We start from the raw sequence: 13,633 nt of genomic DNA on the forward strand, positions 1-13,633 counted from the left end.
CCGGTTAAACTCTTCTCACTGTGACGTCACTGATGAGTCGCTACAGTCTCAACACGCAGACGTTAAAGTAAAACAGACTTTGCAAGCTTTTATTTTGAAGCGTCCCAAAAAGTGTAGTGAACCGGAAACAGAAGAAGAAGGAGCAGCGTCGTGTTGTTGTGACGGAGGCCCGGACCCGGACTCACCTGTGCATGTGCGACCAGAACCAGGTGAGGACCGGTCCTGACCCGGCTTGTAACCCGAGCTAACGACTCGTGCTAACAGCTAGTCTCTAGACCCGGTCCGGTTCTGGACCCCGGCGGGGCTATAGGGTCTGATGCGGGTCTGGACCGGGTCTGGACCAAGATCTGGGTCCACCTGGTTTCTCTCTCGGAGCTCCGGACCCAGAACTGAACCGGGTTAAGATCACGAGGCTAATGAGCCCGACTGCCGACGGGCGTGAGGACCTGGTGCTGATGGACCGCAGCTTCCTCAGCTATACAAATAAAAACATGTATATTTATATGTATGTGTGTATATACATATATATGTGTGTATATACATATATATGTGTGTATATATATATATATATATATATATATATATATATATATATATATATATATATATATATACACACATATATATGTATATACACACATATATATGTATATACACACATATATATATACACATATATATATATACATACACATATATATACACATATATATATATACATACACATATATATACAGGTAAAAGCCAGTGAATTAGAATATTTTGAAAAACTTGATTTATTTCAGTAATTGCATTCAAAAGGTGTAACTTGTACATTATATTTATTCATTGCACACAGACTGATGCATTCAAATGTTTATTTCATTTAATTTTGATGATTTGAAGTTGCAACAAATGAAAATCCAAAATTCCGTGTGTCACAAAATTAGAATATTACTTAAGGCTGATACAAAAAAGGGATTTTTAGAAATGTTGGCCAACTGAAAAGTATGAAAATGAAAAATATGAGCATGTACAATACTCAATACTTGGTTGGAGCTCCTTTTGCCTCAATTACTGCGTTAATGCGGCGTGGCATGGAGTCCATGAGTTTCTGGCACTGCTCAGGTGTTTTGAGAGCCCAGGTTGCTCTGATAGTGGCCTTCAACTCTTCTGCGTTTTTGGGTCTGGCATTCTGCATCTTCCTTTTCACAATACCCCACAGATTTTCTATGGGGCTAAGGTCAGGGGAGTTGGCTGGCCAATTTAGAACAGAAATACCATGGTCCGTAAACCAGGCACGGGTAGATTTTGCGCTGTGTGCAGGCGCCAAGTCCTGTTGGAACTTGAAATCTCCATCTCCATAGAGCAGGTCAGCAGCAGGAAGCATGAAGTGCTCTAAAACTTGCTGGTATACGGCTGCGTTGACAACGTGGATCCTGTGCCTCTCCTGTCCTCCTCCAGACTCTGGGAGGCACAGGATCCACGTTGCCTGAAGTCTAGTGTAAAGTTTCCCCCATCAGTGATGGTTTGGGGTGCCATGTCATCTGCTGGTGTCGGTCCACTCTGTTTCCTGAGATCCAGGGTCAACGCAGCCGTATACCAGCAAGTTTTACACGGAATTTTGGATTTTTTCATTTGTTGCCACTTCAAATCATCAAAATTAAATGAAATAAACATTTGAATGCATCTGTGTGCAATGAATAAATATAATGTACAAGTTACACCTTTTGAATGCAATTACTGAAATAAATCAAGTTTTTCAAAATATTCTAATTCACTGGCTTTTACCTGTATGTATGTATGTATGTATGTATGTATGTATGTATGTATATATATATATATATATATATGTATATATATATATATATATATATATATATATATATATATTCTCTATACAGACTATTGTGTCATTGTGTTCTTTTCTGGTCCAGCAACAATACATAATACATACATACAATCCGTCTCTTCTCAGTGTCTTCAGGTCAAAGGTCACCTGGTCCTCAGCATGGCTCTGATCTCTCTGGAAGATCTGGACGGACTAGACGACGATCAGCTGGATGATGACATCACTGACAACCCAGAACCAATGGGTGAAGAGGACCGGGACCGGCTGCTGACACACTGGCAGGCAGTGGCCAGTACCCACCATGTGTCAGTTCCTCCAGGTGAGGGGGCGGAGCCTGTACCCACCATGTGTCAGTTCCTCCAGGTGAGGGGGCGGAGCCTGTACCCACCATGTGTCAGTTCCTCCAGGTGAGGGGGCGGAGCCTGTACCCACCATGTGTCAGTTCCTCCAGGTGAGGGGGCGGAGCCTGTACCCACCATGTGTCAGTTCCTCCAGGTGAGGGGGCGGAGCCTGTACCAAGTAGTGTCAGTTCCTCCAGGTGAGGGGGCGGAGCCTGTACCCACCATGTGTCAGTTCCTCCAGGTGAGGGGGCGGAGCCTGTACCCACCATGTGTCAGTTCCTCCAGGTGAGGGGGCGGAGCCTGTACCCACCATGTGTCAGTTCCTCCAGGTGAGGGGGCGGAGCCTGTACCTAGTAGTGTCAGTTCCTCCAGGTGAGGGGGCGGAGCCTGTACCCACCATGTGGCAGTTCCTCCAGGTGAGGGGGCAGAGCCTGTACCTAGTAGTGTCAGTTCCTCCAGGTGAGGGGGCGGAGCCTGTACCCACCATGTGTCAGTTCCTCCAGGTGAGGGGGCGCAGCCTGTACCCACCATGTGTCAGTTCCTCCAGGTGAGGGGGCGGAGCCTGTACCCACCATGTGTCAGTTCCTCCAGGTGAGGGGGCGGAGCCTGTACCCACCATGTGTCAGTTCCTCCAGGTGAGGGGGCGGAGCCTGTACCAAGTAGTGTCAGTTCCTCCAGGTGAGGGGGCGGAGCCTGTACCCACCATGTGTTAGTTCCTCCAGGTGAGGGGGCGGAGCCTGTACCCACCATGTGTCAGTTCCTCCAGGTGAGGGGGCGGAGCCTGTACCCACCATGTGTCAGTTCCTCCAGGTGAGGGGGCGGAGCCTGTACCCACCATGTGTCAGTTCCTCCAGGTGAGGGGGCGGAGCCTGTACCTAGTAGTGTCAGTTCCTCCAGGTGAGGGGGCGGAGCCTGTACCCACCATGTGGCAGTTCCTCCAGGTGAGGGGGCAGAGCCTGTACCTAGTAGTGTCAGTTCCTCCAGGTGAGGGGGCGGAGCCTGTACCCACCATGTGTCAGTTCCTCCAGGTGAGGGGGCGCAGCCTGTACCCACCATGTGTCAGTTCCTCCAGGTGAGGGGGCAGAGCCTGTACCTAGTAGTGTCAGTTCCTCCAGGTGAGGGGGCGGAGCCTGTACCCACCATGTGTCAGTTCCTCCAGGTGAGGGGGCGGAGCCTGTACCTAGTAGTGTCAGTTCCTCCAGGTGAGGGGGCGGAGCCTGTATAGGGTTCTCAGTCAGCTGACTCGTGTCTGAACTTTGTATTCCAGAAATGATGGCCCCCATACAGGAAATGACCCGCAACCACCAGCAGAGGGAGCCCTTGCCCTTCACTCCAGTATCCTGCCATGAGAAGGTAAACACTAGTACTATATACTAGTACTAGTATACAGTACTATATACTAGTATACAGTACTAGTCCAGACACAGTATTCATCACTGTACCAGTTCTGACTCCTCCTCTCCTACAGAGGAGGTGCTGTATGTAATGACTCCTCCTCCCTTACAGATGGGGAGGTGCTGTATGTAATGACTCCTCCTCCCTTACAGATGGGGAGGTGCTGTATGTAATGACTCCTCCTCCCTTACAGATGTGGTGCTGTATGTAATGACTCCTCCTCTCCTACAGATGGGGAGGTGCTGTATGTAATGACTCCTCCTCCCTTACAGATGTGGTGCTGTATGTAATGACTCCTCCTCTCTTACAGATGGGGAGGTGCTGTATGTAATGACTCCTCCTCCCTTACAGATGTGGTGCTGTATGTAATGACTCCTCCTCTCTTACAGATGGGGAGGTGCTGTATGTAATGACTCCTCCTCCCTTACAGATGTGGTGCTGTATGTAATGACTCCTCCTCTCTTACAGATGGGGAGGTGCTGTATGTAATGACTCCTCCTCCCTTACAGATGGGGAGGTGCTGTATGTAATGACTCCTCCTCTCCTACAGATGTGGTGCTGTATGTAATGACTCCTCCTCCCTTACAGATGAGGAGGTGCTGGATGTAATGTCTCCTCCTCCCTTACAGATGGGGGAGGTGCTGTATGAGGAGCGTCTTTACCCAGCAGGCCATTGGGCCTGTGTGACTAAAGGAGAGGATCTGTATGAACAGAGCATCTCGATGGGCTTCATGAAACTGATGCGCTTCATCTGCAACGAGAACTCTGCAGGTCAGACCCCGTCCACTCCCACTGACTCCGCCCACTCCCACTGACCCCGCCCACTCCCATTGACCACTCTAACTGATCACTCGTTATCAACATCTGGTGAACATTAATATCAATAACTCCTTTAGAAATATATTCACTGAGTTGTTCAATACTTATTTCACCCTCTGTATATGAGATGTGATCAGTATTGATCGCCTACTGGTGATCGGTATTGAAATGATGATGGTATTGATTGCTGCAGGCGATCAGTATTGAAGTGATTGATCATATTGATCCCTGCAGGCTACCAGCAGTGATCAGTATTGATCATATTGATGGCTACAGGTGATCGGTATTGAAGTATTGCTGTATTGATGGCTGCAGGCCGGTATCTGGGCATGACGGTGCCGGTGGTCACCGCCGTCCTGGTAGACGGCGGTGCGTTGAGGAAAGACGTGCAGACCAACTACTTCCTGCCGGCAGAGTTCCAGACCCGCCCGCCCCAACCATCCGACCCCGACGTCACCATCATGTACAGAGAGCCAATCAGAGTCATCGCCAGGTCAGAGCATCATCATCAGCATCATCATCATCATCATCATCATCATCATCCTTCATATCAAACGCTGTAAAGAAACGTAGGATCACATTGATCCTGATGCCGTGTTCACACCGGACGCGACGCGAATTTGCGGCGCCGCGTCCACCGCGGAAGTTTACTCGCGCGAGTAGAAAGAGGGCGTTCACACCAAACGCGAATTTGTGGCGCGACCAAAGGGGCGTGGCTTAGCTCTGTTGCTTGCCTCTGTGAGAGACAAGCGACGAAGCTTTCATTTCCGCTATCGACCATGGAATAAATAACCACTAGTTCTGCTTTATACTTGTTGTGGAAGTCCTAAACATGTGGGAACATGAAACGCCCTCGTGTTCGGGTTCATAACATCATCCGTAGCCGCACACAGCTCGCTGAATTTCACCGACTCCTCCAGGAACTGCGTCTCACGTATCTCCGTAAAACGATACCGATTATGCCATCCACCATGGAAATAACCACCAGTTCTGCTTTATACTTGTTGTGTAAACTCCACATATGTCGGAACATCAAACTCCATGGTGTCTGGGTTCATAATATTACCCGTAGTCCCACAACAGCGTCTCAATGAAGCCGCTGTCAGCGCTGGTTCAGGCGGAGCAGCAGCAGTTTCATTCAGCAACGGGGAGACGGCGGTGGTGACGGGCGGAGCTTCTCAACGCTGATTCTCAACGCTGATTGGCTGCCGCAACTTTGCGTCACGCGATTTCTCCGCCAGAGTTGGGATAATTCAACTCACGCGAATTCGCGCCGCGTCCTTCGCTTTGTTCGCCCCAGGTCAAACGTTCTGTTCGCGCCGCCTCCAACGCGTCTATCTCGCCGCAAGTTCGCGCCGCAGCGCGTCTGTGGATTGACTTTACATGTAAACTGGTCGCGCCGCAAATTCGCGTCGCGTCCGGTGTGAACACGGCATTGCTCAGAGATAAACAGTCGAATCCTGAAAGAATTCACTGGCCCTGAATGCACCATTACAGCCACTGGCCCTGAATGCACCGTTAGTCACAGACTGTCCCTGAATGCACCGTTAGTTACAGTCACTGGCCCTGAATGCACCGTTACAGTCACTGGCCCTGAATGCACCGTTAGTTACAGTCTCTGGCCCTGAATGCACCGTTAGTTACAGTCACTGGCCCTGAATGCACCGTTAGTTACAGTCTCTGGCCCTGAATGCACCGTTAGTTACAGTCACTGGCCCTGAATGCACCGTTAGTTACAGTCTCTGGCCCTGAATGCACCGTTAGTTACAGTCACTGACCCTGAATGCACCGTTAGTCACAGACTGGCCCTGAATGCACCGTTAGTTACAGTCACTGGCCCTGAATGCACCGTTAGTTACAGTCACTGGCCCTGAATGCACCGTTAGTTACAGTCACTGGCCCTGAATGCACCGTTAGTTACAGTCACAGGCCCTGAATGCACCGTTAGTCACTGTCCCTGAATGCACCGTTAGTTACAGTCACTGGCCCTGAATGCACCGTTAGTTATAGTCACTGGCCCTGAATGCACCGTTAGTTACAGTCACTGGCCCTGAATGCACCGTTAGTTACAGTCTCTGGCCCTGAATGCACCGTTAGTTACAGTCACTGGCCCTGAATGCACCGTTAGTTACAGTCACTGGCCCTGAATGCACCGTTAGTCACAGACTGGCCCTGAATGCACCGTTAGTTACAGTCACTGGCCCTGAATGCACCGTTAGTTACAGTCACAGGCCCTGAATGCACCGTTACAGTCACAGGCCCTGAATGCACCGTTACAGTCACTGGCCCTGAATGCACCGTTAGTTACAGTCACTGGCCCTGAATGCACCGTTAGTTACAGTCACTGGCCCTGAATGCACCGTTAGTTACAGTCTCTGGCCCTGAATGCACCGTTACAGTCTCTGGCCCTGAATGCACCGTTACAGTCACAGACTGGCCCTGAATAAAGAGTTAACTTGTGGTGTGTTCATGTCCCGTCAGAGCGACAGTAATTACCGTTCTGCTCTCTGATTGGCTGCAGGACGTTCTTCGGGTCGACCACAGAGGAGACCCTGACCCAGCAGCGCCGCCTGCTGTGGGACGTCCTGGGTGTCACCGCCGACCTCCGCAGAGACCAGTTCATGGTGGCGGCCTACGAGAACCCGGGCGTCGCCCACCGCAGGAACGAGATCTGGTTCCTCAGGCGAGACCCGTAGACGCCTTCCCAGCATGCTCTGCTGCTCGCCTCCGATTGGCCTGTGTTGACCTGCTCGCTGTAGAGGAGTTTCATTTTTGTTGTCGAAGTGACCAATCAGAGCAGGTTTGTGAGACCTGAGACTAAGTCCCGCCCTCTCCTGTCAATCAGAATGCCTTTGACACATTCATACCTTCATATGATCTCATAAACATGAAAGCATGAAAGGAGCAGTTCAACAGTTAATGTCCAGGCCCTCGATTCTGGTCCAGGTCCAGGCCCTTGATTCTGGTCCTGGTCCAGGCCCTTGATTCTGGTCCTGGTCCAGGTCCTCGATTCTGGTCCTGGTCCAGGTCCAGGCCCTCGATTCTGGTCCTGTTCCAGGTCCAGGCCCAGGCCCTCGATTCTGGTCCTGGTCCAGGTCCTCGATTCTGGTCCTGGTCCAGGCCCTCGATTCTGGTCCTGGTCCAGGCCCTCGATTCTGGTCCAGGTCCAGGCCCTCGATTCTGGTCCAGGCCTCGATTCTGGTCCTGGTCCAGGCCTCGATTTTGGTCCAGGCCCTTGATTCTGGTCCTGGTCCAGGCCCTCGATTTTGGTCCAGGCCCAGGCCCTCGATTTTGGTCCAGGCCTCGATTCTGGTCCTGGTCCAGGCCCTCGATTCTGGTCCAGGTCCAGGCCCTCGATTCTGGTCCAGGCCTCGATTTTGGTCCAGGCCCTTGATTCTGGTCCTGGTCCAGGTCCTTGATTCTGGTCCAGGTCCAGGTCCTTGATTCTGGTCCAGGTCCAGGCCCTTGATTCTGGTCCAGGTCTTGATTCTGGTCCAGGCCCTTGATTCTGGTCCAGGCCCTCGATTCTGGTCCAGGCCTCGATTCTGGTCCTGGTCCAGGCCTCGATTTTGGTCCAGGCCCTTGATTCTGGTCCTGGTCCTGGTCCAGGTCCTTGATTCTGGTCCAGGCCCTTGATTCTGGTCCAGGTCTTGATTCTGGTCCAGGCCCTTAATTCTGGTCCAGGTCCTTGATTCTGGTCCAGGTCCAGGCCCTTGATTCTGGTCCAGGTCTTAATTCTGGTCCAGGCCCTTGATTCTGGCCCAGGCCCTTGATTCTGGTTTAGGTCCAGGCCCTTGATTCTGGTCCAGGTCTTGATTCTGGTCCAGGCCCTTGATTCTGGTCCAGGCCCTTGATTCTGGTCCAGGTCCTTGATTCTGGTCCAGGCCGAGTTCACAAGAAGTTTTTCACAAGAAAGTGAATATTTTTGTAAAAGATGAACTTGTAGTAGTTTGATAAATATGTAGTGTTTTAATCCTGCACCTTATATTATGTAATAAGTTACTTCCTGTTCCCTTTCACAATAAAACTTTGTGTCAAAAGAAGTCTGAAGTGTTCAGTTGAGAGTCCAGATCAAGAACCCTCAGACAATAATATCATTATACAGTGATACGATCACATGATAAAGTGAGTCATGTGATCACATGACAGGGACTTGGGGCATCAACCCACATCGTCTGCATCAGGTTATATTAAATGGTTAATAAGTGTTAAAACATCTTCATGAGCAGAAGGTTGATAAAATTGAAGTGAAACCAAAACAACTTTATTTACAAAAACATCTCAAAGTCGTTTGAACGTTAAACTGATGACGAAATAAAAAGACAAGGAAGTAAAAGGGCGGGGCTCCAAGAGGAGGCGGGGTCAGATCAGATCAGCCACTGCAGAGACAAAGATTATTATTGATTAGTATTGATCCTGAAGTATTGATCTGAACACTGATTGGCGTACCGTTCATGGGCATCTCGTCGATCTGGGTGGAGTAGTACTGCTCGATGTCCCGCAGGATGCGGATGTCGTCGTTCTTCACAAAGTTGATGGCCACGCCCTTACGGCCGTAACGCCCGGACCGACCAATCCTGGAGGAGGTCAGAGTTTCAACTGGGAACTATTTCACTTTTATTCAAGAGTATCACTACTGTTGATTACTTTTAAATCATATTCATGTAGTGATACAGGTGTGAGGCGCACCTGTGGGACTACTTCCCGTGCAGTGATACAGGTGTGAGGCGCACCTGTGGGACTACTTCCCGTGCAGTGATACAGGTGTGAGGCGCACCTGTGGGACTACTTCCCGTGCAGTGATACAGGTGTGAGGCGTACCTGTGGGACTACTTCCCGTGCAGTGATACAGGTGTGAGGCGCACCTGTGGGACTACTTCCCGTGCAGTGATACAGGTGTGAGGCGCACCTGTGGGACTACTTCCCGTGCAGTGATACAGGTGTGAGGCGCACCTGTGGGACTACTTCCCGTGCAGTGATACAGGTGTGAGGCGCACCTGTGGGACTACTTCCCGTGCAGTGATACAGGTATGAGGCGTACCTGTGGGACTACTTCCCGTGCAGTGATACAGGTGTGAGGCGTACCTGTGGGACTACTTCCCGTGCAGTGATACAGGTGTGAGGCGTACCTGTGGATGTAGAGCTCTCGGTTGTTCGGCAGGTCGTAGTTGATGATCAGAGAAACTTGAGGAACGTCGAGACCTCGAGCCCAAACGTCCGTAGAGATCAACACACGACTGCAACAGACCAACAATCATGAGGAACAAGCCACAGGGTCTGGTCTACGGGAGGGGGGGGGGGTCTGGTCGACAGGGGGGTCCCGGTCTGGTCGACAGGTCTCACCTGGCTCCGGATCTGAACTCCTTCATGATGGACTCCCTCTCCTTCTGGGGCATGTCTCCGTGCATTGACGACACCGTGAAGTTGGCCTCTCTCATCTTCTCCGTCAGCCAGTCCACCTGAAACACACACAGACTCAGCTTCCCAGAAGGCTTTGCGGCGCTGGTCAGGTGACCCGTGAGGAGGAGGAGGAGCTGACCTTCCTCTTGGTGTTGCAGAAGATGACGGCCTGCGTGATGGTCAGCGTGTCGTACAGATCACACAGCGTGTCGAACTTCCACTCCTCCCTCTCCACGGCCACGAAGAACTGCTTGATGCCCTCCAGGGTCAGCTCGTCTCTGAGTATTAATACACACGTACGAGTATTAGTACACATGTATACGTGTGTAGTCACTGAGGAATATTGAGGTTCTATTATAATACACTACACGGTTCTATTATAATACACTACACGGGGTTCTGTCTACAGGGTCCTGGTCGGTCTACAGGGTCCTGGTCGGTCTACAGGGTCCTGGTCGGTCTACAGGGTCCTGGTCTACCGTTTGACGAGGATGCGGATGGGGTCCGTCATGAACTTGTTGGTCATCTCCAGGATCTCGTGCGGCAGCGTGGCGCTGATCAGGACCACCTGCGTGGCCGGAGGCAGGTAGCGGTACACGTCGTAGATCTGCTCCTTGAAGCCTGGACCGGGTCAGAGGTCAGCGATGACATCGCCATTTAAAAAGATGTGACATCACAGCTTCTGCACACGCTCAGTCTCACCTTTGTTGAGCATCTCGTCCGCCTCGTCCAGGACCAGCATCTTGATGGCTCTGGTCCTCAGACTCCTGCGGCGAATCATGTCTGAGGAAACAAACAAACTCCTATTGGTCGCCTCCGACTGAGAGGACCAATAGCAGACCTGGCCTCCAACCGAGGGGACCAATAGCAGACCTGGCCTCCGAGGAGACCAATAGCAGACCTGGCCTCCAACCGAGGGGACCAATAGCAGACCTGGCCTCCGAGGAGACCAATAGCAGACCTGGCCTCCAACCGAGGGGACCAAATACCCTCACAATTTCCTCTAATAATTATGATAATTTAACGAACTTAGAAATTAGAAATGCGCCGTCCGCGTTTAAATCAACCGTCTGGACTTCCTGTCACTCGTAGCGCCGCTGCTCTCACAGCTGTTGCGCAACACACAGGACAACATGCAGACAGGCCGCTGCTCAAAGACGTTAGAAAAAGCATCAAACTGGCTGCGGGTCCTCTAGCAGCGCTGAAGCGGCCGTCATTCAGACGCACTTCCTCACGTGAAATCCACCTATCCACCCAAATTGTGGTGGAAAAAAGGGAATAAATCTCAATACATCGCAGTATAAATAGAATCGTGGACCTCTGGTGATTCCCACCCCTAGTAGGTACAACGTGATTAAGGTAACAAACCCGACTGGACTTACGGCCACGTGGACGAGCACTAGGGCTGGGCGGTATGGCCAAAAATTCATACCACGGTATTTTGTAAGATTCTGGCGGTTTCACGGTATATATTTTTTTAAACAAGTAAACACATTGATTCCATTAACAGCACCAGTCAATTAGACAGCCGTCCATAGCCACAACAACAGCAGCAACAACATTGACTTTTTACAGTTTAATACTGGGAGGCAGTGGAGCTACTTACCTGTCAGTGTAACTGGGCTCAGTCATGGTTCACACTTGTTATAAAATTACAGCACCGAAAAAAACAGGAAGAGGCAGACCGGAAGACACGCCACACAAACAGCTGTTCGCCGCCCAACTTCCCAGCATGCACTTTGGCCGTGTAATTTTGAAACCGGTATACGGTTTGAACCGGTATACCGCACAGCCCTAACGCGCACCATGCTGACTCAGCTCACGGAGGAAGACCAACCAGAGGACTGCTTTGGTCCGCCTCCACCATGCAGGGGGTCCTCGGGTCCATTCGGGTCCACGTTTAAATATGAAGTATGCCCAGAGATATATGAATAACAGGTACTTAGCATGCGAGGGGGCAGATCCCTTTGACGTGGTCTCTACGTAAAGAGAGCAGCAGGTCTATGAAGGGCTCTGGTCTCGTGTTACTCACCAAACACACGTCCGGGGGTCCCTGAGACCACGTGCTGGCCGTAGTCCAGCTTCCTGATGTCCTCGCCCACGTTGGTCCCTCCGATGCAGGCGTGGCACTGCACGTTCATGTAGTCCCCCAGAGCCAGCAGCACCTGGACCAGAGACAGACCATCAGAGACCACCAGAGCTCAGACGATTGGCCGGCGGTGGACGTGTGGGCGGGGCTTACCTTCTGGATCTGCCCGGCCAGCTCTCTGGTGGGAGCCAGGATCAGGGCCTGGGTCTCCCGGACCTGGATGTCCAGGCACTGCAGCACCGACACGCAGAAGGTGGCGGTCTTCCCTGTTCCAGACTGAGACCTGAACAGAGACCGGCCGTTAGAGAACACCTACAGAACATTGGTAATCCCCACAGGTCCCTATAGTTCAGGTCTTACTGGGCGATGACGTCCCGGCCCTTGATGATCTGCTTGATGGCTCTCTGCTGGATCGCTGACGGCTTCTCAAAACCTGAAAGACAAAACCTTTAAATGAGTCATTCAGCACCATCAGGCCTCTGAGACCAGTAGACAGGGTTCATACACATTTTGACTAATGGTTTCCAAAACTTCTCCATGACTTTAACCCAAATGTCCATTACAAGCATTTAGTGAAATCTGGGTGTAAACAGTAAAAAGTGAGTAAATGTAGTATTTAAACTAACAATGAGAACACAAAGCATACAGTAAACCTTAAATGACTCAAATGAATGAGACAAGATTTTGATTAAAAGAATAAACATTTATATAGATGCCTGTATGTATTCCTGCTTATATTTTGAGTCTTTCTTTTAAAAGCATATTCATTATCTCAAACTCGGAGTAAATGAACGACATGAACACATGAATATAACACATTTACATGACTTTTACTACACTTTTGGGGATTTTTCCAGGCCTGGAAATAACCATTTTAAAACTCTATGACTGTGCCAGGTTTTCCATGAACGTAAGAACCCTGAGCAGACCCAGTGGGAGCTGAGACCAGCAGACCCAGTGGGAGCTGAGACCAGCAGACCCAGTGGGAGCTGAGACCAGCAGACCCAGTGGGAGCTGAGACCAGCAGACCCAGTGGGAGCTGAGACCAGCAGACCCAGTGGAGGCTCACTATACTTCCGCTTGACTCAAGGTACTGCTAACAAGCTAATGCTAACTAAAGCTACTGCTAACTGGAGGAACAGATTAATATTAAAACACCAAACCGTATAAAGTAAATAACATGATACACGTGGAGCTTCTGTAAACTAAAAAGATGAACTTCAGTAGAATTAACTTCTATTTTGCTTGAACTCGTCGCGGAGATAAACAGTTAGCTTTAGCATTCTAAGCTAACCCCCTCGCCCAGGAGGCCGCGTGGATCCCCGTCGTACCGTAAGCGTAGATGCCGCGGAGCAGGTCCTCCCGGAGGCCCATCGTGTCGAAGGTGGGGGTGACGTCCACCTCCTCGCTGGTCTCGAACTCCACCTTGGTCATGTCCTCGTCCCGCAGGAGCCTCTTCCTCTGCAGCCCGACAGCAGCCATCTTCCTCTGCGCTGTTTCTGTGAGACCAACAACAAGAAAAGAGTGCGACGTTCTGCTGCTAGCACGCGGAAGAAAGAGCGGGGTAGCGCTGATGACGTAGAGGATGCGACGCGGTCTGCTTCCGGTTGAGGGAACAGCGGGCGGGAGAACAGCGACACCTAAAGGCCAGGAGGGTCACAGCACCGCACAGCGTCAGAGGAATAGTTAAGGTAGAACAGTCAGGAATAGTTAAGGTACTACAATCAGGAATAGTTAAGGTACTACAATCAGGAATAG

At 50.8% G+C, this 13,633-nt stretch overlaps 2 protein-coding genes across 2 annotated transcripts; one reads left to right on the top strand and one right to left on the bottom strand.

Annotated features, from left to right (window-relative positions):
• The first annotated feature begins 146 nt into the window (after nt 1-146).
• Nucleotides 147-7,754, top strand: soul4 (heme-binding protein soul4). The gene is made up of 6 exons (XM_079219599.1): nt 147-209; nt 1,958-2,150; nt 3,440-3,525; nt 4,197-4,338; nt 4,702-4,879; nt 6,908-7,754. Exons 1-6 carry the CDS (start codon nt 192-194, stop codon nt 7,080-7,082), a joined length of 792 nt encoding a protein of 263 aa, XP_079075725.1. The 5' UTR covers nt 147-191; the 3' UTR covers nt 7,083-7,754.
• An 18-nt stretch (nt 7,755-7,772) lies between these two features.
• Nucleotides 7,773-13,432, bottom strand: eif4a3 (eukaryotic translation initiation factor 4A3). Its single transcript, XM_079219598.1, has 11 exons — nt 13,207-13,432; nt 12,236-12,308; nt 12,029-12,158; nt 11,819-11,951; nt 10,489-10,569; nt 10,266-10,407; nt 9,926-10,064; nt 9,730-9,845; nt 9,516-9,623; nt 8,836-8,963; nt 7,773-8,765 (listed from the first exon to the last, which is right to left on the bottom strand). Exons 1-11 carry the CDS (start codon nt 13,355-13,357, stop codon nt 8,749-8,751), a joined length of 1,218 nt encoding a protein of 405 aa, XP_079075724.1. The 5' UTR covers nt 13,358-13,432; the 3' UTR covers nt 7,773-8,748.
• Between the last annotated feature and the right edge of the window lie 201 nt (nt 13,433-13,633).

Source organism: Taurulus bubalis (assembly GCF_910589615.1).
Source record: "Taurulus bubalis genome assembly, chromosome: 6".
Taxonomy (NCBI): domain Eukaryota; kingdom Metazoa; phylum Chordata; class Actinopteri; order Perciformes; family Cottidae; genus Taurulus; species Taurulus bubalis.

What these genes read in the sequence shown, in the direction of transcription:
- soul4 (XM_079219599.1), top strand. An exon ending in CCATGTGTCAGTTCCTCCAG is followed by an intron (nt 2,151 to 3,439) that starts GTGAGGGGGCGG and finishes TTTGTATTCCAG; the next exon opens with AAATGATGGCCCCCATACAG. An exon ending in CCAATCAGAGTCATCGCCAG is followed by an intron (nt 4,880 to 6,907) that starts GTCAGAGCATCA and finishes GATTGGCTGCAG; the next exon opens with GACGTTCTTCGGGTCGACCA.
- eif4a3 (XM_079219598.1), bottom strand. Translation starts at nt 13,357, where the DNA reads ATGGCTGCTGTCGGGCTGCAGAGGAAGAGGCTCCTGCGGGACGAGGAC. An exon ending in GGACGAGATGCTCAACAAAG is followed by an intron (nt 10,408 to 10,488) that starts GTGAGACTGAGC and finishes GACCCGGTCCAG; the next exon opens with GCTTCAAGGAGCAGATCTAC. An exon ending in ATCCGCATCCTCGTCAAACG is followed by an intron (nt 10,065 to 10,265) that starts GTAGACCAGGAC and finishes ATTAATACTCAG; the next exon opens with AGACGAGCTGACCCTGGAGG.